At 42.5% G+C, this 24352-nt stretch overlaps 1 protein-coding gene across 1 annotated transcript in view; it reads right to left on the reverse strand.

Annotated features, from left to right (window-relative positions):
* The window catches only part of LOC124622706 (protein enabled homolog), a 54896-nt gene that overhangs the window by 3332 nt on the left and 27212 nt on the right, over positions 1–24352 (reverse strand). The window contains exon 2 of the mRNA XM_047148496.1: positions 19353–19514. Within this exon, the coding sequence (XP_047004452.1) occupies positions 19353–19514 (162 nt within the window). The remainder of the gene's footprint in view (positions 1–19352; positions 19515–24352) is intronic.

Here is a 24352-nt window from a genome sequence, read left to right on the forward strand (position 1 = left end):
GATCAAAATTTCTCACAGTCCATAAAGACAGTCCACATTGTTCATCACAGTAAAAATGCAGAGTTTTTCTCAAAGTCCAAGCAGTAAAAGAAAATGCACATAGAAGTAGTGGATTTCCATGCAGTCTTGAAGAAGTAGTGTTGTCCTTCCAATGGAAAGACAGTGCTGACTCTTGATATGCTGACAGATAATGGGCCACAACATAGCAAACCCACAGCAGAGTCATTCGAAGTTCTGACGAATATTGGTAGGTAGGTCATCACAGAGCAGACCCACTGTAGTCCTGGTAGAGATTACGGTATTGGTGGGCCACCAGAGGTGCAGACCCACTGCAGTCCCTGTAGAAATAATGGTATTGATGGATCATCAAAGATGTAGACCCACTGTAGTCCTTGTAGAGATAATGGTATTGGTGGGCCACCAGAGGTGCAGACCCACTGCAGTCCTTGTAGAGATGGCCAGCAGCCATCTGTTGCGATTGTGCAGGTGCACATTCACCATCAAAGAGTCTTGCAGAGAATATAGCAAGTCCATAAACCACCACTTGTGCACTCACAAAGTTTTTGAAATTGTCCTTAGAACCAGCAATGCTGTTATCCAGTCCCTTGCTGAGTTATTAACACACATGCAAACACTAACAGTCCCTACTTCTCACACATTGTCCACATACTATGACCAACAGAAACGTGTGCAGTGAAATGTAACTAACAAGTTAATAATGTCATGAACTGGTGACAATTACAATTTTATAACATAAGAATACAATTACAAAGGTACAAAATACATCATTAAAAACATAATAATACAGATAACATTTGTAGTACAGGCTTTACAAAAGAATAGAAATAAACATATACGTGTGTGTTACAAAAATAGTGACATAAGTACATACATAAAATAATGAGAATAGTTTTCGAAACATTAATTTCACACATGAACATTGAAACAGAACAGAATTGTAAACAACTTTACAAAGAAAATAACATATTATTAATGCAACTTATATTTGAGGATAACAGTATTCCTCATCATAGTGAATGTAGCTTAATATTAAAAGAAAAAAAAATTCTATGAAACTACACAGAGACAGGAAGAAAACAAATACACAAGGGTACACAAACACACAGTGGGATAACACCAATAGGAAAGGACAGGGTTCGTTTTCAGTGTAACATGTGGTACTGCAGTCCAACCCAAAACTTCATACTATAGATCTTTCGTCTTATTTCAACCTTTGCTTCCACCAAAAAAATCTTATCCAAGCATGCTTTCTGTATTCCGTTCATATTTCTTTCAAAATAATTATTTCTGATTGTACAATACTCATTTGGGCCCAAATCTTTTTTATATAACTTCGCAATGCATTCTTTACCTATTCTCCATAGTCAGTTTCTCATATAGTCTACCCCCTCTTAAGCTAACTTAAATCTACTGAGCTCAGATGCTAAACTAAGGGATGAGGCAATGCAGCAGCACGTAAAACAATTATTATAAACAGCAATAAAAAAATGGAAAATTGCAAAGCAAGCTACAGTATAAATTAGTAAAAGTCAAATTCAATAACACTATGCCTGGCAAACAGCAGCAACTTATACCTAAACATGACATAGCGCAAGCAGAAAAAATATTAAACTAAAATGGCCATGTCTAATACCTATGTCACATCTTAACATTAGAGTGATGCATCACGAGAACTTACACTAGCAGATAAGTTACCAAATGGTAAAGAAATTATTTATGCAATTCCTGTGAAGAGAAATGTCTATTTATGTGCCCTCGTTTTCTTGTAAGTAGATCATAAATTTCTTATTGACTGGATCTGTAGGCATAAAATAACTATATTAGTACATATATTAAATTTTATTTTAACCAATGCTGCAGTGCAGCTAGAAACTTGATATTAAACAAAATGTGTAAATAAATACATAAAGCAAGCCATCTGGCATTTTTCTTAACTAGCAAGACAATAGCTGTGAAATGTTTCTCATCGTTTCATTAGGCATTTCAGTAAAATATCATAAATTACGAGCTCCACAGTATGCTTTCAACAAGGAGATGTCAGTAGCGCGGACAATGGCCTTCCCTTTCTGTTTTTTTACCTGTGCTTCTGACGAGGCACTCACACTAATGGCTTGTTCTCCAGGTGTCTGACACACCTGGGTGCCCACGACGCATTATGTGCAGGTGGTCACTTAACTTTCGTACGGAAATATTTACGACAGCAGTTTCTGCTACCGTCTCACATAGAAATATTTCACAGGTCAAGAATTAGCGTTGCAAATCTGTAGAAACAAAATGCTATTGATATAACAGTGTCCAAAAAATTTTCGTCTGCATTGTAATACATTCATGCATATACACACACATTTCATAACTCTTAAAGTACGATTCTTGGTTTCCAACAACCTTTTCATAAATCAGAGTCCCTAACCCCTACTCCTTATTCCTTACCTTATTACACATATACATATTCATATTCATTAACACATCTTCAATATTTCATCATAATAGCTACATAGCATAATCAGATTCCTCATATAGCATCAGCTTATTTATCATAAACATACCTCAGCAGCATAATACACATCGTCGTCGTACAAATAACATCATAACACCTCAGTCAAATCTCAAAATCGTCGTAACTTCCTCCAATAATTTCTAAGCCTAAAAAAATTCTCTGCTCATTTCAAAAGTGTCAGCTGCCTCAAACGTACTTTAAAAATCATGATCTCATACCAAATACATCATTTAAAGCTCTCATAGTATCACAATGGTTCCGAAAAATATGAACAGTTTACAAAGTACAGACAAAATACAGTTTCATAAGTGTGAAGTTATCCAACGGTGTAATTACGTAAACATGTGTCACTGACGTAGTAAAAAGTTTATCTCTCAGTTACATGATCAGATAGCTGTGTAATTTGTGTGTTAGAGAAATATGGTACCGATGTGTAAAGTTGTATAAGCAAATACCATATTAGCTAGGGTTCCTTGTGGTTGCCACACACATGGTACACAAAGTAAGCGTGTACCCCCCTGAGGATTTATGTAATTATACCCTCAGGTGTTACAGATTACAGCAATGAAATGAAATATATCACGGAAAACTTTCTTTGTAATTCAAAAATCTTTAAAAATAAATGTTTTAAGTACAAAATTAATCACTGAAATGCGTGTCCTGTAGCGCTAAATGTGTATAATCTCTGTGAAAGTGTCGTAGTTATTTTCCTCCAAAAGCTAAGTTCTGCAGAAGCCAATGTACTTACCTCATGATAAACAAAAGTGAAATGCTTTGCGTAGAGATATCTTAGTTATTACGCTTATTGTTGTGATGATGAAAGTACTGTGCTGTAACGTATTGTTGTGCTATGGAAAAGGCTGTCTCCTTGTAGCTATACCACAAAAGTTACTAATAAAACATGTTTTGATTTCCAGAAGAATTCAGAAAACTGTGCAGATATAAAACAGATACACCGCAAAAGCAACATTGTAAATTGTCACTCATTAGTAGCGTCGTGATAAAAATCGTGTAGCTGTCACATAAACTAACCTCTGTGTCATCTGGTATCTCTCAGAAAGCACTTTAAATTCAGAATGTATTTTCAAATAAACCAAAATGTTGCATTAAAATCTCATTAGCAGTACTGGTAAATGTTCTAAGTATGTGAGCCTTATAGTCGTTACGTAATCGTGTAACAAACAAGCAAGAATGTACACACACAATAACACTGTGACGTCTGTTTACTATAACAATGCATTCGTCATTTCTGTTTAAATAAGTTCTCTTGGTTCTTGATTGGATATTTAACTTCAAACATTGTTGTATGTTAACAGATTCTAAGTCTGACAAAGCATACTAGAAATGTGAAGTGAAAAGTTTTATGGCAAAGACGAAGTTAAAAAGCAGATTATCTCTCAATAAATGGTTTTACATGTGAAATGTGGTGTAAACCTTTACTCTTCATAGTACTCAGAGTTTGAACTTGAATGCAATTGTCATTTGGTATACGTCGGTAAAGAATACTGAAATTTTTTTTCTCAAGGTTAGTGTCTATGTTATTTTTCCTTGAGCCAGCCGGCGCTGGTGGCTTCCTGCGGTGCGAGTCATTGTCTGTTTCTTTGTTGGCGCGCGCCGTTATTGGGATTAAGAGACCTAACTTCTACAAATTCGCCTTGCCGAGAGGGCCCAGCTCTGTTAGAATCCCGCCAGTTCTGATGAAATTCACGTCTGTCGTTTTGTCGGTAGTTTACATAGTTTCTTGTTTGTCGGTCATGTGGTGGAGAATTTCTCCCTGAATCGTAACTCTGCGCCGAACTGTTGCGTCTGAAGATATTCTGCCTCCCTTGATAATACTTGTTTTGGTTCCCATATTGTCTGTTTCTCTGATTGTCTCTGTGATAGTCATTACTACGGAAATGCGATCTTTCTCTGTAACTATTATTACTCTGCCAGTGGTTGTCATATGGGTGGTGTCTGTTTTGGTCACGATATGTGTTGTGAGAATAGCCTTGTCGTGTCCAGTTATTATTTCTTTCATCGTGGAATTGTGACAGATGTGACCTGTAGTGATTGTTTTCCTGTTTTCGCATCCCGCGACGGTCTGTGTCAATTTCCAGTTCTTGTAACAGTCCCTGAAATGCTTCAATGTCGTCTTTGCAACGTCCTGCCAAAATAATATGTCGTAAATGTTCAGGTAATTTGATTAAGCAAATGCGGATGAGTTCTGAGGGGCTGTATGGGTTTGACAGGTACTGATTCTTGTGCAACATGTCTTCAAAATATTTCACAAGACTGGAGAATTCAGATTGTTCGAAATGTTTCATCATTATGATACTATGTTTTACACGGTCTTGTGTGGCTTGAGACCAATACGCTGAGAGGAAGGCATGATAAAAATCTCCTTCACTGTGGCAATCGTGAATTACCGATCGCATTCTTACAGCTGGTTCATTCTCTAAGTAGCCACACATAAATTCTAATCTGTGTTCTAACGACCAGTTGGGAGGAAAACAATGAGAGAATTGATGGAGCCATGCTTGTGGATGAATGTCGTTCCCAGAATTCTTAAATGTTTTGAATTTACGTGTAGTAATGAACAGCTTATAGTCAAAATCATCATGTCGGCGAGTCGCATATCGGTCATTGTTAGGTCGTGTCGGCCGTTCCCTCTCAAAATTCGGTGCACATTCCCAATTTCTTTCATTACTTCCGAAATGCCCTGTGTTATTTTGTGTCTGTTCCGTATTTGTATGTCCCTCTTCCCGTATTGGGGCGCGAGTGTCCTCTGAAATACGTAATTCTTGTACTACTTGTGCCAACTGATCTTGCACTTCCCGGATTTCTCTTTTGAACTGTGTATTGATTTGATTTTGATTTTGTTTGAATTTTCTAATTTGTTCGTACTCTTCTGTGTCAGTGAAGGCTACAGGTGTTGTGTCATTCAGATCATCATCTACCTTTGTAGATAAGTTAGTGAACTGATCTGAAAGTTCGGCTACTTTATCCGATAGTGAAATCATTTCCTCTGTATGTTTTTCTGAACCAAGTTTCAGAGTGTCCATTTGTGTTGCAATCGTGTCTACTGTGTCTTTTAAGTTTTCTTGACTTTTTGCGAGTTGCATAACCGAATCGGTAGATGCAACTGCGTCAATTTTAGCTTGCAAGGTGTTGTGATTTTCATGAACAATAGTTTGCAGTTCTTTTATGGCTGCTTCGTGATTCTGTAATGCATTTTCATGACGCGAAAAAATAGGTTGGAAATGCTCACAAATTTGTGTTTTTACGTCGTTACAGACTTTTTGACATTTCGATTCAATGTGATGTAACTCAGCAGTTAAATCCTCACGTGTTCGTTCAAGAGTTTGCTCCAATGAGTCTAACTTTTGAAGCTTTTGCTGTGTTTGTCTCTGATTTTGTTCCATTGTGTCTAACTTTTGAAGCTTTTGCTGTGTTTGTCTCTGATTTTGTTCCATTGTGTCTAACTTTTCAAGCTTTTGCTGTGTTTGTCTCTGATTTTGTTCCATTTGTTGCATTAATTGCAATAATAATGTATTAGTGTCTGGAATCTGTTTCTCTACGCTTTTCGGCAGTGCATTTGCACCGACAACATTCACATTTTGACAAGCAGAAAATGTGTCTTGACTTATTTGAGAAAACGGTGATGACCCAAAACCTGAATCTACAGTATTTGCGAAATTGTGTCCTGTCATTTCGGATTCCTGAGGCGAGCTGTTGCCGACCGATCGATCGATAATGCTTCCCTCTTCACTAATTGTTTCACTGACCGTGCCATTGTTTGCCGCCCGCTCCATTTCCCTATGCACGATTACCAAATTACTACTTTGAACATCAGTTAATTCATTACTCTGCGGCGCTAACACACTGCCTTCGTCTTCACTGTCATTTCTCAGTTTACTTTGGAGCCTAGTATTACGTTTTTCACACGCCATTATTGTCACAGTATTTCACACGACAACACAGAAAAACACAATTTGAAGAGCAAAATAAAATAACGTAGCAATGGAAATAATGTCTGGTTAATTGCAGCTGCGAAATACTTGGTGCAAATCTACATGCATGCCACAACTGTTTTACTCTACAACAATGAAAACTACAACTACAAAGGAGATTCTCTCTACAATTACGCGCTAGCAATAAACAAAAGCTACACTAAATACACAAACTACAAGAAAAAATCAGAAGATTCCAGTGAGGTATCCTGGCAGGGTCGCCATATGAAACGTCCCCTTTGAGCAATTATACAAGACTGTGCTTAACCTAACACACAATATTTTTAGCGCAACGCAATCTGACTTTCAGAATTCTCTACAAAAGAATGGCCCTGACAAACATTAAACTATACCTTTCACAAATCACTTACCTCACAAAAATCTTCGCTGCTCAAGCTACTGCAATACAGCGAGCGCCACTACTGCCAGCTAAATAAAAGATTCAAACTACTAAAGGCACTAACTACTGATAGGGATAGTTAGCAAATGAAAGATATTAATAGAGAACAAACAGTGTATTTACCTTAATATCATCACAAGTCATAATATATATATCAGTTCATGACAAATTTCAAAACTCCGCCATCTCTCTCCCCACATCCACCACTGCTGGCGGCTCACCTCCAACTGCGCAACGCTACGCGCTGTTCACAGCCAGCTGCCTAACGCTACAATGGCGAGTATTACAACAATGCAAAGCAGACACAGACTGCCCACAGCACAGCCAGTGATTGTCATACAGAGGTGGCGTTACCAATAAAAAACCTAAACAGCCTACTTACATAGAGAAAACATAAACAGCCTACTTACAGTAGATGAAATGGGTGGTATGATAATGCGAGAAAAATTTGACAGAGCAGTGAAAGGCCTAAGTCGACACAAGGCCCCGGGAGTAGACAACAGCCGGCCCGGTGGCCGAGCGGTTCTAGGCGCTTCAGTCCGGAACCGCGCAACTGCTACGGTCGCAGGTTCGAATCCTGCCTCGGCAAGGTTGTGTGTGATGTTTGTAGGTTAGTTAGGTGTGATCAAAAAGTCAGTATAAATTTGAAAACTGAATAAATCACGGAATAATGTAGATAGAGAGGTACAAATTGACACACATGCTTGGAATGACATGGGGTTTTATTAGAACCAAAAAAATACGAAAGTTCAAAAAATGTCCGACACATGGCGCTTCATCTGATCAAAATAGCAATAATTAGCATAACAAAGTAAGACAAATCAAAGATGATGTTCTTTACAAGAAATGCTCAATACGTCCACCATCATTCCTCAACAGTAGCTGTAGTCGAGGAATCATGTTGTGAACAGCACTGTAAAGCATGTGCGGAGCTACGGTGAGGCATTGGCGTCGGTTGTTGTCTTTCAGCATCCCTAGAGATGTCGGTCGATCACGATACACTTGCGACTTCAGGTAACCCCAAAGCCAATAATCGCACGGACTGAGGTCTGGGGACCTGGGAGGCCAAGCATGACGAAAGTGACGGCTGAGCACACACAAAATCATCACCAAACGAAGCGCGAAAGAGATCTTTCACGCGTCTAGCAATATAGGGTGGAGCGTGATCCTGTATAAACATCGCACGTTCCAGCAGGTGTTTATCAGCCAGGCTGGGGATGATGCGATTCTGTAACATGTCGGCGTACCTCTCACCCGTAACGGTAGCAGTTACAAATCCAGAATCACGCATTTTCTCGAAGAAAAAAGGCCCGATAACGGTAGATGTGGTAAATCCAACCCATACCGTGACTTTCTCGTCGTGCAATGGAGTTTCCACGACAGTTCTAGGATTTTCGGTAGCCCAAATTCTGCAGTTGTGGGCGTTGACAGACCCTCGGTGCGTGAAATGAGCTTCGTCGGTCCACAACACGTTACTCAACCAATCGTCATCTTCCGCCATCTTTTGAAACGCCCACACCGCAAATGCCCTCCACTTCACTAAATCGCCAAGTAACAGTTCATGATGCCGATGGATTTTGTACGGGTAGCATCGGAGGGTACGCCTAAGTGCCAACCAAACAATAGTATATGGAATGCCGGTGCGACGTGCGACTGCACGAGCGCTGACTTCCCCGTGCATAGACGAACCCGCTACAGTCTCCATTTCTTCCTGAACTGTCTCAACAGCATTACGCCTTGTGCTCGGCTGGCCACTACGGGGTCTATCGTCTAAACAACCCGTGGCTTCGAACTTCGAAATCATTCTCGCCACAGCTGCATTTGTCAAAGGATCTTTACCCGTTCGAATCCCCTTCCCATGGCTGAACTAGCACTTTCCCCATTCTGATAATACAGCTTCACTAACAAGTGCCTTTTCAGGTAACGTCAACATTCTGCGACTGCTGACGCATCTGATTCTCTCTCTCATTACAGCTCCTTTTACACGCGATTGTCATGCGCAGTCACTGAAGTTTTGCTGTCCAGCGCCAACTGTAGGACATTTTGATACTTTTTTTTCTTTCTTTTCTAATAAAACCCCATGTCATTCCAAGCATGTGTGTCAATTTTACCTCTCTATCTACATTATTCCGTAGTTTAATAAGTTTTCAAATTTATACTGACTTTTTGATCACCCGGTAGTTCTAAGTTCTAGGGGACTGATGACCTCAGATGTTAAGTCCCATTGTGCTCAGAGCCATTTGAACCATTTTTTGAGTAGACAACATTCCAGTAGACCTACTGATAGCCTTTAATACCATTCCAAAGAAAGCAGGTGTAGACAGATGTGAAAATTACCGAACTATCAGTTTAATAAGTCACGGTTGTAAAATACTGTCACTAACTCTTTACAGACGAATGTAAAAACTTGTAGACGCCGACCTCCGGGATGCTCATTTTGGATTACGTAGAAATGTTTGAACTCGTGAGGCAATACTGACCCTACGACTTATCTTAGACTAAGGAAAGGCAAAACTAAGTTTCTAGCATTTGTAGACTTAGAGAAAGCTTTTGACAATGTTGAGTGGAATACTCTCTTTCAAATTCTGAAGATGGGGCGGGGGGGGGGGGGGGGGGGGGGGGGAGTGGAGGCTGGGTCAAATACAGGGAACGAAAGGCCATTTAAATTTGTACAGAAACCAGATGACAGCTATAAGAGTGTAGGGGCACAAAAGGGAAGCAGTGGTTGAGAAGGGAGTGACACAGGGTTGTAGTCTATCCCTGGTGTTATTCAATCTGTATATTGAGCAAGCAGTAAAGGGAACAGAAGAAAAATTCGGAGTAGGAATTAAAATCCATAATAAGAAACAAAAACTTTGAGGCTTCAAGATGACTTTGTAATTCTGTCAGAGACAGTAAGGGACTTGGAAGAGCAGTTGAATGGAATGGACAATGTCTTGAAAGGAGGATGCAAGATCAACATCAACAAAAGAAAATTGAGGATAATGGAATGCAGTCCAATTAAATTAGATGATGCTGAGGGAATTAGATTAGGAAATGAGAGTTTTGCTATTTCGGAGCAAAATAACTGATGATGGTCGAAGCAGAGTGGATGTAAAATGTAGACAGGCAATGGCAAGGAAATCGTTTCTGAAGAAGAGAAATGTGATAACATTGAATGTAGATTTAAGTATCACAAAATCTTTTCTGAAAGTATTTGTATGGAGTGTAGAAGTTCAGCCCGTGGTCTAGGGGTAGCGTCTTTGATTCATAATCAAAACGTCTTCGGTCCCAGGTTAGATCCCCGCCACTGCCTAAATTTTGATAAATAATCAGCATTGGCAGCCGAAGACTTCCGGCATAAGAAGTCAGCCTCATTCTGCCAACGGCCTTGTCAAAGAGGGTGGAGGAGCGGATAGAGGTTCAGGGCACTCTCTTGTCCTAGGGGTGGGAAATTGCCCCTAAAGGCGGAAGAATCAGCAATGATCAACGACATGAGGATGCTGAAGGCAATGTAAACCACTGCATTAAAGACACGTAACGTGTATCCACAGGACATGTGGCCTGTATTTGAAGAAGTGTCATGATGATCTCTCCATTGGCAAAAGATTCCGGAATAGTCCCTCATTCGGATCTCCGGGAGGGGACTGCCAAGGGGGAAGTTACCATGAGAAAAAGATTGAATGATCAACGAAAGGATAACGTTCTACGAGTCGGGGCGTGGAATGTCAGAAGCTTGAACGTGGTAGGGAAACTAAAAAATCTGAAAAGGGAACTGCAAAGGCTCAATCTAGATATAGTAGGGGTCAGTGAAGTGAAGTGGAAGGAAGACAAGGATTTCTGGTCAGATGAGTATCTGGTAATATCAACAGTAGCAGAAAATGGTATAACAGGTGTAGGATTCGTTATGAATAGGAAGGTAGGGCAGAGGGTGTGTTACTGTGAACAGTTCAGTGACCAGGTTGTTCTAATCAGAATCGACAGCAGACTAACACCGACAACGATAGTTCAGGTATACATGCCGACGTCGCAAGCTGAAGATGCACAGATAGAGAAAGTGTATGAGGATATTGAAAGGGTAATGCAGTACGTAAAGGGGGACGAAAATCTAATAGTCATGGGCGACTGGAATGCAGTTGTAGGGGAAGGAGTAGAAAAAAAGGTTACAGGAGAATATGGGCTTGGGACAAGGAATGAAAGAGGAGAAACACTATTTGAGTTCTGTAACAAGTTTCAGCTAGTAATAGCGAATACCCTGTACAAAAATCACAAGAGGAGGAGGTATACTTGGAAAAGGCCGGGAGATACGGGAAGATTTCAATTAGATTACATCATGGTCAGACAGAGATTCCGAAATCAGATACTGGATTGTAAGGCGTACCCAAGAGCAGATATAGACTCAGATCACAATATAGTAGTGATGAAGAGTAGGCTGAAGTTCAAGACATTAGTCAGGAAGAATCAGTACGCAAAGAAGTGGGGTACGGAAGTACTAAGGAATGACGAGATACGTTTGAAGTTCTCTAACGCTATAGATACAGCAATAAGGAATAGCACAGTAGGCAGTACAGTTGAAGAGGAATGGACATCTCTAAAAAGAGCCATCACAGAAGTTGGGAAGGAAAACATACGTACAAAGAAGGTAGCTGCGAAGAAACCATGGGTAACAGAAGAAATACTTCAGTTGATTGATGAAAGGACGTGCGGTTAAAGGCGCTGCAGTCTGGAACCGCAAGATCGCTACGGTCGCAGGTTCGAATCCTGCCTCGGGCATGGATGTTTATGATGTCCTTAGTTAGTTAGGTTTAACTAGTTCTAAGTTCTAGGGGACTAATGACCTCAGCAGTTGAGTCCCATAGTGCTCAGAGCCATTTGAAACATTTTTGATGAAAGGAGGAAGTACAAACATGTTTCGGGAAAATCAGGAATACAGAAATAGAAGTCGCTGAGGAATGAAATAAATAGGAAGTGCAGGGAAGCTAAGACGAAACGGCTGCAGGAAAAATGTGAAGACATCGAAAAAGATATGATTGTCGGAAGGACAGACTCAGCATACAAGAAAGTCAAAACAACCTTTGGTGACATTAAAAGCAACGGTGGTAACATTAAGAGTGCAATGGGAATTCCACTGTTAAATGCAGAGGAGAGAGCAGATAGGTGGAAAGAATACATTGAAAGCCTCTATGAGGGTGAAGATTTGTCTGATGTGATAGAAGAAGAAACAGGAGTCGATTTAGAAGAGATAAGGGATCCAGTATTAGAATCGGAATTTAAAAGAGCTTTGGAGGACTTACGGTCAAATAAGGCAGAAGGGACAGATAACATTCCATCAGAATTTCTAAAATCATTGGGGGAAGTGACAACAAAACGACTATTCACGTTGGTGTGTAGAATATATGAGTCTGGCGATATACCATCAGACTTTCGGAAAAGCATCATCCACACAATTCCGAAGACGGCAAGAGCTGACAAGTGCGAGAATTATCGCAGAATCAGCTTAACAGCTCATGCATCGAAGCTGCTTACAAGAATAATATACAGAAGAATGGAAAAGAAAATTGAGAATGCGCTAGGTGACGATCAGTTTGGCTTTAGGAAAAGTAAAGGGACGAGAGAGGCAATTCTGACGTTACGGCTAATAATGGAAGCAAGGCTAAAGAAAAATCAAGACACTTTCATAGGAGTTGTCGACCTGGAAAAAGCGTTCGACAATATAAAATGGTGCAAGCTGTTCGAGATTCTGAAAAAAGTAGGGGTAAACCATAGGGAGAGACGGGTCATATACAATATGCACAACAACCAAGAGGGAATAATAAGAGTGGACGATCAAGAACGAAGTGCTCGTATGAAGAAGGGTGTAAGACAAGGCTGTAACCTTTCGCCCCTACTCTTCAATCTGTACATCGATGAAGCAATGATGGAAATAAAAGAAAGGTTCAGGAGTGGAATTAAAATACAAGGTGAAAGGATATCAATGATACGATTCGCTGATGACATTGCTATCCTGAGTGAAAGTGAAGAATAATTAAATGATCTGCTGAACGGAATGAACAGTCTAATGAGACCACAGTATGGTTTGAGAGTAAATCGGATAAAGACGAAGGTAATGAGAAGTAGTAGAAACGAGAACAGCGAGAAACTTAACATCAGGATTGATGGTCACGAAGTCAATGAAGTTAAGAAATTCTGCTACCTTGGCAGTAAAATAACCAATGACGGACGGAGTAAGGAGGACATCGAAAGCAGACTCGCTATGGCAAAAAAGGCATTTCTGGCCAAGAGAAGTCTACTAATATCAAATACCGGCCTTAATTTGAGGAAGAAATTTCTGAGGATGTACGTCTGGAGTACAGCATTGTATGGTAGTGAAACATGGACTGTGGGAAAACCGGAACAGAAGAGAATCGAAGCATTTGGGATTGCTATAGACAAATGTTGAAAATTAGGTGGACTGATAAGGTAAGGAATGAGGAGGTTCTACGCAGAATCGGAGTGGAAAGGAATATGTGGAAAACACTGATAAGGAGAAGGGACAGGATGATAGGACATCTGCTAAGACGTGAGGGAATGACTTCCATGGTACTAGAGGGAGCTGTAGAGGGCAAAAACTGTAGAGGAAGACAGAGGTTGGAATACGTCAAGCAAATAATTGAGGACGTAGGTTGCAAGTGCTACTCTGAAATGAAGAGGTTAGCACAGGAAAGGAATTCGTGGCGGGCCGCATCAAACCAGTCAGTAGACTGATGAAGAAAATAAATAACTAAATAAATATGGGTGTAGCCACATATAGGAGAGAAACATGGACGGTAACTAGTTAGTTTAGAGAAGAAGAGAATAGAAGCTTTTAAAATGTGGTGCTACAGAAGGATGCTGAAGGTCGGATGGGTAGATCAAGTAACTCATGAGGAGGTACGTAATAGAATTGGGGAGAAGAGGAATTTGTGGCACAACTTGACTACAAGAAGGGATCGGTTTGGTAGGACGCATTCTGAGGCACCAAGGGATCACTAATTTAGTATTGGAGGGATAGGTGGAGTGTATAAATCGTAGAGGGAGACCAAGAGATGAATACACTACGCAGATTCAGATGGATGTAGGTTGCAGTAGTTATTCGGAATGAAGAAGGTTGCAGAGGATAGAGTAGCATGGAGAGCTGCATCAAACCAGTCTCTGGACTGAAGACCATAAGAACAACAACAAATTACACCTTCATCCGCATACAATGTAAGAGGGCTGCTCATATTGTAGCCTGAATCATTTGTACAGAATAGGAACAGCAAAGAATCTGAATTTGCAGTAACAATAAACTGGGATCAAGGTCAGAGAGTGGGAAGAACAGGATATGGACAGGCAATGAACGTGGGAAGTGTAAAGGAGGAGATGAATATGACAGGAGGAGATGAAGGCAGGTGGGAGGAGAAGACAAAGGAGGGAGGAGGTAATGGACAGAGAGAGAGGAGGAGGCAGGGGGAAGAAGGCAATGGAGGGAAAGGGAGAGAAAGAGAATGGGGTACTCAGGTGATGGGGAGATAAGGTGATGGAGGAAGGCAAGGCGAGAGAAATGGTGCAGGAGGCGAAGGAGATAGAGAGCGGGTGGAGGAGGTGGACAGAGTGGGAGGAGAGGACGTGATAGCCCAACAGAGGGGGAAGGAGCAACAGATAGATAAAGAGGGGAGGAGTAGGAAACTAGGAGCGTATTCAGCAGCACATGGCCGGGAGCAGCTAGTATGTAAACAAATAAGCAACGAAGCAGTTATATGTAAAAACCAAAATTTTAACGTATTGCTAGAAAATATAAAATCACAGGTATAGGCTAGTCAAATATCTATGTTAATTCATAATCATTTCAATTCTGCTTCAAAATATTGAAGTAGTAATACCTCCTATTCAAACATCTGAGTCACACAGCAGTGGAATGCACACTTATTTACAATATACCTCCCCAAATGTTGTGTTCCCACGCACACTCCTTTGTCTGACAGTATGTCTTTACAAACACAGAAAGATGACTCATCTTCGCAAGAAGTCAACGGTGCTTACATATACAGAGGAATGTGCTATTAATAATATTCTCAGGGGGTTCTACAACTTCACCATCAAGTAAGCGAGACAAAATTACGAGATCTGAGTATCCAGGGCTCTTATTCAGCGGAAACTGCATCACCCATTACCCTGGTACAGCACTGACCTTCTAAACTGCATCTTTCATTATACCCACAGCCTCTTGGAAAACTTAAAGTCTCCAGTTTCTGAGTACTGTCGAGAAGCCAGATGAAGTCTCTTGCGATGTATGAAACTGAAATGAGCACTTCAGAACTACTGAACGCTGACACGGATTCACTCACGAACACTGCATGATCAAAAGATAAGTTCTCCATCACTTACTCCACAGCTGTAAAGTGCTTACTGTAAACAATCACACCTTCAGCCGATGTTTCCCACTATGTTACCACTAGCTCCGGAGGCAGAGGTGCGTCAGATAGCTGCTGCTTGTAGATATTTCAGGAAAACCTGTTTCGTTGCTGATATCAGAGTATTTACTTCTGGGAATTAATGTCTAACTGTCTCTGCCACTCGTTGTAATGCATCGTCCGTTCATGTAACATGCACTGAGTTAGGATAAAATACATAAAGCGATTTCCCGCCTTTTTAACATGTATGGAGCTATACCTGTGTACATCAATATCTCCTTATCTTCTTAACGCCATCTGGCCATTGTACCTTCAGTACGTCGTTAATGAATCTAGCAGCTGTTCAACTATTTGTTGCCTCCGAACGTTTGCAATAAATAAAATGTTTTTTGTGCAGCCTCAGTATCGAAGTTACCCACAGTTAGATTTGCGACGATACGGAAAGCGGCATTTGTTGTCCTGATTTTTTCCAGTATGTAAACATAGCAAGAATCCAGGTAATTCTTCATGAGAGAGGATGGTATGTTCGCTGCTAACAGTACCAAAAACAGTTCTTCTTAAAATTCTCTATTAGTCGATATAGGCTGTCCCTGCAAAGGTGTATGTAGAAAGTGTTTCGTTGAAGCAGTCCCCAGTGTATTCCTAATTTGTAGATTGCTTCGTAAATGTTCAGACGGAGATTTCATTGTACATCCTATACATTTATCACAAATTTGGCAAAGGACAGTGTTACTATCAGCGGTTATAGCACTATCAACAGATAATATCAATAGATACCCATGCCAGCAGGAGTGGCCGAGCGGTTCTAGCCGCTACAGGCTGGAACCGCACGACCGCTACGGTCGCAGGTTCGAATCCTGCTTCGGCCACGGATGTGTGTGATGTCCTTAGGTTTAAGTAGTTCTAAGTTCTAGGGGACTGATGACCTCAGATGTTAAGTCCCATAGTGCTCAGAGCCATTTGAACCATTTTTTGAACAGGTACCCATGTTGTCAGCTTTCTTGACAACGAAAACGCTAATCGTGCCTTGGTTATCTTAAACGAAGCTGACTGTTGCACACTGTGAAGCGTTTAAGGACGAGGAAGAAAAGCGATTACAACGAATCCTTGTTGTCCACGTCTAACTTGTGCGACTTAACTTTGAGTGTATCGGGTCTGATGACAGATGAGAAACACAATAATAAAGCTTAATTTTTTTCCTTCCTTCCTATGTAACGAAAATGTACAGGACTTACGAAATAGTACGATAATTCTTCAATTCTATTAAAATATGTAAAATTAAGAATAATAAACAGAATAGTCTGAAACATGTATTATACTGAAACTTCCTGGCAGATTAAAACTTTGTGCCCGACCGAGACTCGAACTCGGGACCTTTGCCTCTCACGGGCAAGTGCTCTACCAACTGAGCTACCGAAGCACGACTCACGCCCGGTCCTCACTGCTCTACTTCTGCCAGTATCTCGTCTCCTACCTTCCAAACTACAGAAGCTCTCCTGCGAACCTTGCAGAACTAGCACTCCTGAAAGAAAGGATACTGCGGAGACATGGCTTAGCCACAGCCTGGGAGATGTTTCCAGAATGAGATTCTCACTCTGCAGCGGAGTGTGCGCTGATATGAAACTTCCTGGCAGATTAAAACTGTGTGCCCGACAGAGACTCGAACTCGGGACCTTTGCCTTTTGCGGTCAAGTGCTCTACCATCTGAGCTACCGAAGCACGACTCACGCCCAGTCCTCACAGCTTTACTTCTGGCCGTATCTCGTCTCCTACCTTCCAAACTTTACAGAAGCTCTCCTGCGAACCTTGCAGAACTAGCACTCCTGAAAGAAAGGATACTGCGGAGACGTGGCTTAGCCACAGCCTGGGGGATGTTTCCAGAATGAGATTTCCACTCTGCAGCGGAGTGTGCGCTGATATGAAACTTCCTGGCAGATTAAAACTGTGTGCCCGACCGAGACTCGAACTCGGGACCTTTGCCTTTCGCGGGCAAGTGCTCTACCAACAATGTATTATACTGAAAAATATTTAAAACTTTGAAATAAGGATTATTCCAGCGTAATTCGTCGACTTTTAGTTTTTCTTATGACAACATATAAAGGTTGTACGAATGCGTGGTGTCTTTTCTTTCGTACATGACTAGCTGGGCAATGGATCCACTATATTTAGTGTGGATGTAGAAATACGGCTGACCTTCTTTGGACCCTCGAAGAGCAAACATGGAGAATATGGACAGGGACTGCGGGTAGGTTGCGTGCGATGGGGGCGTGGATCGGCCGCGAGGTGTGCTGTGATAGTCTATCCAGTTGCGATAACGCTGTGTACCGGATGGCTCAGTGGTTAACGCACCTGCGTAGTAAGGAGGAAATCCAGGTCAGATACACATTTTCATCCGCCGCCACTGATACCGCGTAATGTCCCAATGCAGCTGACAGCAATGTCCCGTCCCTTTTCTTTCCTTTCTTCGCCTCTCCACCTTCAATTTACATATAACATACAAAGGAACAGAATTTGTAATCACATACCAGAGAAACTGGTAAAGGCATGCGTGTTCAAATACTGTGATATGTGAACAGGCAGAATACGGCGCTGTGGTCGGCAATGCCTATGAGACAACAAGTGTCTGGCGCAGTTGTTAGATCGGTCATTCCTGCTACAATGGCAGGTTATCAAGATTTAAGTGAGTTTGAATGTGGTTTATAGTCGGCGCACGAGCTGTGGGACACAGCATCTCTGAGGTAGCTATGAAGTGGGAATTTTCCCGCACGTTCATTTCACGAGTGTACCTTGAGTATCAGGAATCTGGTAAAACATTGGAGGCCTACAAATTGGGGTAGTGGCCGATATTAAACATGAATAAAATATATTAATGTGACAGTGATGGCTAACTACCACTAACTACTGAATGATAAGCGATATTGTAAATCTTGTATTTATTGTAAATTATCTCACGATTGAAATTAGATCATATTGAACAAATCATGGAAGAAAACAAATTAAAGAAATTGTACACTGTTCTTAGATATACTACACTGGTAAGATTAGCTCACAGCTGTTAATGTTAAGTTGATGCAAAGTTAGATTTAATTATGCCCCTGGATAAGCAAATGGTAAATGCGATCTGACTGCGTTCTTTTGTGTCTGAAATAATTCGTACTTTGGGCACCACCACCAAGAAACAAACCAAACAACATGCAAAAAGACCAATAGCGAATCGTAAGCAGAACTGCTCAGTGGATGGCAAGAACACGATCCAACAACTATTTCTGAACTTTACTGCCGCTGCTGCAAGTTTTACAGTACTGATTGCCAGCGTGCTGGCTCCATCGATACTGCTGGGGCGACGACTGCAGCTGCGAAGTTGCTGAATTAAGATAAGTCTCTGAAATATCTTGAGCAGAATAAACTACTCAGAAACTGCTAATACCACAAATTTCCTCTAAATGGCATACAACGCTCTCAAGACTGGCTCAGCAACCTTTAAGCTGCAGCCCAGTGTGTCTTGTACTAACGTGCAATACCAGTATGATAGCTCTGTGCACTGGTTGACTACGTTCAATGGCGACTGCCAGCTATAAGGCAGAGTCAACTGCAATTATACTAGTAGTCAATTCAATGCCTATCGTGGAAGCTGATGTCCTACTGTAGCTGCAGACTCTAGATCATACACAGCACAGTCTACAGAATCTAAGTCCCTATCTCAGAGCTACCGAACTTTGTGACTGTCCGCTTTCACGGCACAAGACGCTCTCACGCCTGTCGCTCTCTGCACGATGCTCTTGCGACAATCTTGCCGCCAAACTCTAATCAGCCAATGCAGACGCTGCAAAGGCCTCCCACATCCCCCTCGCGGAGTGATACAATTTCTCCACCTATCCAAAAATTTCACAGTTCAAACAGCGGGCGGTGACCCTCAGCGTTTCCCGCACTTGCTTATGAACTGCCCAACAAGAGCTCAGCCCATTTGCCGCTAAAACAGAGCGCGACCGGGCGGCGCCAGCGCGTACGTTGGACGCTCTCTGTCTGCTCGACATTTCCCCTCTCTCTCTCACCTGGCACCCGGCGGTGTTCCTTTTGATGCTTGCCGGTCAGTGGCCCCATCCCCTGGGACCCCCGCCCCCTGCACAATGCTCTTCCGGCGCTCGCCGGCCTTCGCCTCCCTGTCTGCGCCCGTCCACTCCTCGCCTCCACTGGCAAATTTACTTTGCTTACACCTACAGCATGCAACTAAATATTATCATTACCAAAGCCCTTATTATTTCAGACATCTGTTTAATCATCACGTATCTCTCTTTCTACGCCACGTAATAAGACTAATTAACCATTATATGGGTTTATTTACTTCAAACATGCAGAATAATCTTCGAAATGAACGTCGCAAATGAAAGCCACCTTTCAACATCAAATCACTGACATCACTGCGGCTGGAAAAAGGTCATGCAAGAAATGTACCAACACCGACTGAAGAAAATCGTTCAACATGAGAAAAGTGCAACCCTTCCACAAACTGCCGCAGATTTCAATGTTGGACCATCAACAAGTGTCAGCGTACGAATCATTCAACGAAACATCATCAATATGGGCTTTCGGAGCCTAAGGCTTACTCATGTACCCTTGATGGCTGAATGACACAAAGCTTTACGCCTCACCTGCACCTGTCAACAGCGACATTGTACTGTTGATGACTGGAAACATGTTGCCTGGTCGGATGAGTCTCGTTTCAAATTGTATTGAGTGGATAGACGTGTACTGGTACGGAGACTAACTCATGAATCCATGAGCCCTTCATGTCAGCGGGGGTACGTTGCCTGGTCGGACAAGTCTCCGTTCAAATTGTATCGAGCGGATAGATTTGTACGTGTGTGGAGACTACCTCATAATACATTGACCCTTCATGTCAGCAGGGGACTGTTCAAGCTGGTGAAGGTTTGTGCGGTTGGAGTGATATGGGACCCCTGATACGTCTAGATACGACTCTGACAGGTGACATGTACGTAAGCATCCTGTCTGATCACCTACGTCCATTCATGTCCACTGTGCACTCCGATGGACTTGGGAAATTTCAATAGGGCAATGCCACACCCCACACGTCCAGAATTGGTACAGAGTGGCTCCAGGAACACTTTTCTGAGTTTGAACGCCTACAATGGCAACCACACTCCCCAGACACGAACATTATTGAGTACATCTGAGATGTCTTGCTACGCGCCGTTCGGAAGAGATCTCCACCCTCTCGCACTCTTACGGATTTGTGGACATCCCCGCAGCATTCGTGGTGTCAATTCCCTCCAGCACTACTGCAGACACTAGTCGAGTTCTGGCCACATCGTCACTGCAGTTCTGCGTACTTGCAGGTGCCCCACATGGTATTAGGCAGGGCAGGTGTACCAGTTTTTTTTCTCTTCAGTGTATAAAGTGTATGTGTAATTACATAAAATCCTTGCTCTAATGGTCAATCAGACGTCTTCAGTCGAAACTCTGTGTGAGTACAATGTACACAAACGTGGAGAAGGTGGAAATGAGACACATCTGCAGAGAATGTTGTTTGCCATAACAGTAATGACGACCTCCGTAGCCGGCTGTCACGCCAATGAAAAATTTAACAACTATGAAATTAAGCAATGACACTGTACCACACAAGCGGCTCGTAGTAAAATCGCGTGCTTATGGAATATAGTCTCAATTATGTGGCTGGATTTGCGATTTCCTGTCAGAGAGGTCACAATTCGTAGTAATTGACGGAAAGTCATCGAGTAAAATAGAAGTGATTTCAGGCGTTCCCTAAGGTAGTGTTATAGGCCCTTTGCTGTTCCTTATCTATATAAACGATTTGGGAGACAATCTGAGCAGCCGTCTTCGGTTGTTTGCAGATGACGCTGTCGTTTATCGACTAATAAAGTCATCAGACGATCAAAACAAACTGCAAAACGATTAAGAAAAAATATCTGAATGTTGCGAAAAGTGGAAGTTGACCCTCAATAAGGAAAAGTGTGAAGTCATCCACATGAGTGCTAAAAGGAACTCGTTAAACTTCGGTTACACTATAAATCAGACTAATCTAAAAGCCATAAATTTAACTAAATACCTAGGTATTACAATTACGAACAACTTAAATTGGAAAGAAGACATAGAAAATGTTGTGGGGAAAGCTAACCAAAGGCTGCGTTTTATTTGGCAGAACACTTTAGAAAATGTAACAGACCTGCTGAGGAGACTGCCTACACTACGCTTGTCCGTCCTCTTTTAGAATACTGCTGCGCAGTGTGGGACCCTTACCAGCTAGGACTCACGGAGTAGATCGAAAAAGTTCAAAGAAAGGCAGCACGTTTTGTATTATCGCGAAATATGGGAGAGAGTGTCACAGAAATGATACAGGATTTGGGCTGGAAATCATTAAAAATTTTTCGTTGCGACGGAATCTTCTCACGAAATTCCAATCACCAACTTTCTCCTCCGAATGCGAAAATATTTTGTTGACACCGACCTACATAGGGCGGAACGATCACCACGATAAAATAAGGGAAATCAGAGCTCGTACGGAAAGATATATGTGTTCATTCTTTCCGCGCGCTATACGAGATTGGAATAATAGAGAATTGTGAAGGTGGTTCGATGAACCCTCTGCCAGGCACTTAAATGTGATTTACAGAGTATCCGTGTAGATGTAGACGTGTATAACGTGACTGCCTTCTGTGCCTAAAGATCAGGGCTCGATTCCCAACAGCTCCTCGATTTTTTTTTTTTTTTTTTTTTTTTTTTTTTTTTTTTTTTTTTTTTTTTTTTTTTTTTTTTTTTTTTTTGCGCATGACAAATGTGTAGCTTTTCAGTTGAAGAAGCAGCGACATTTCCAGGATTCATCTGCAGGCTGTAACGACTGGAGGGATAAGGCGACATGCTGATCCCATGTCCCATGACCGTAGATCGCTCGTCACACCGCGCCTTGTCGACAGCGCTCTGTCACTCGCAACAGGCATAGTTGCTATTCCGTGAGTACTGTAGGTAGCCATGACCGGTATGCATTTGTCTTATGTTTTTAGTAACTTACTGTCAATTCCAGCAAATGGGCGAGGCACGTGACTTCAAGTACCTAAGATATGTGCTACCACACGAGAATCAAAGTCAGTTTTGTGTTATGAAATCGTGTGTTTGTTTTTTAATAACGTCATGTTTATGTGAACTGCAAGTTGTGGTACGTTTCTGAACTGGTACTGAGGAGAAGATGTGGATTACAGAATGAAATATGTAGGTTGGTACTTGAAAAACTGGTCATGAATGAGTAGACCTGCCTGCCGGAGTGGCCGTGCGGTTCTAGGCGCTACAGCCTGAACCGAGCGACCGCTACGGTCGCAGGTTCGAATCCTGCCTCGGGCATGGATGTGTGTGATGTTCTTAGGTTAGTTAGGTTTAATTAGTTCTAAGTTCTAGGCCACTGATGACCTCAGAAGTTAAGTTGCATAGTGCTCACAGCCATTTGAACCATTTTTTGAGTAGAACTCGCTTCCTACGGTTTCCGTACAAACTTAATTACGTATATACACAGTTCATCCATCCCAGGAGTGGACATTGTCGACGTTTTTTGCCTGTTATCGACATTGATGGTGACAAGATATCAGTCCTGAGAATATTTTAATTTTAATTTTGAAGCCGTATATCAAACCACAATAGAAATAATTTTTGGGTGGTATAATTAAAAATTAACAATTTACTGATATTTTTACATTTACTTTCACTGCGAGACGTCATTTATTACCAAATTACATTGTCCTAGGCAAACGGGATGGACCCTATAGGTTCTGATGACCGAGTTAACGCATGTCAATATACACTCCTGGAAATTGAAATAAGAACACCGTGAATTCATTGTCCCAGGAAGGGGAAACTTTATTGACACATTCCTGGGGTCAGATACATCACATGATCACACTGACAGAACCACAGGCACATAGACACAGGCAACAGAGCATGCACAATGTCGGCACTAGTACAGTGTATATCCACCTTTCGCAGCAATGCAGGCTGCTATTCTCCCATGGAAACGATCGTAGAGATGCTGGATGTAGTCCTGTGGAACGGCTTGCCATGCCATTTCCACCTGGCGCCTCAGTTGGACCAGCGTTCGTGCTGGACGTGCAGACCGCGTGAGACGACGCTTCATCCAGTCCCAAACATTCTCAATGGGGGACAGATCCGGAGATCCTGCTGGCCAGGGTAGTTGACTTACACCTTCTAGAGCACGTTGGGTGGCACGGGATACATGCGGACGTGCATTGTCCTGTTGGAACAGCAAGTTCCCTTGCCGGTCTAGGAATGGTAGAACGATGGGTTCGATGACGGCTTGGATGTACCGTGCACTATTCAGTGTCCCCTCGACGATCACCAGTGGTGTACGGCCAGTGTAGGAGATCGCTCCCCACACCATGATGCTGGGTGTTGGCCCTGTGTGCCTCGGTCGTATGCAGTCCTGATTGTGGCGCTCACCTGCACGGCGCCAAACACGCATACGACCATCATTGGCACCAAGGCAGAAGCGACTCTCATCGCTGAAGACGACACGTCTCCATTCGTCCCTCCATTCACGCCTGTCGCGACACCACTGGAGGCGGGCTGCACGATGTTGGGGCGTGAGCGGAAGACGGCCTAACGGTGTGCGGGACCGTAGCCCAGCTTCATGGAGACGGTTGCGAATGGTCCTCGCCGATACCCCAGGAGCAACAGTGTCCCTAATTTGCTGGGAAGTGGCGGTGCGGTCCCCTACGGCACTGCGTAGGATCCTACGGTCTTGGCTTGCATCCGTGCGTCGCTGCGGTCCGGTCCCAGGTCGACGGGCACGTGCACCTTCCGCCGACCACTGGCGACAACATCGATGTACTGTGGAGACCTCACGCCCCACGTGTTGAGCAATTCGGCGGTACGTCCACCCGGCCTCCCGCATGCCCACTATACGCCCTCGCTCAAAGTCCGTCAACTGCACATACGGTTCACGTCCACGCTGTCGCGGCATGCTACCAGTGTTAAAGACTGCGATGGAGCTCCGTATACCACGGCAAACTGG

Source organism: Schistocerca americana, chromosome 7 (genome assembly GCF_021461395.2).
Source record: "Schistocerca americana isolate TAMUIC-IGC-003095 chromosome 7, iqSchAmer2.1, whole genome shotgun sequence".
NCBI classification, from domain to species: Eukaryota; Metazoa; Arthropoda; class Insecta; order Orthoptera; family Acrididae; genus Schistocerca; species Schistocerca americana.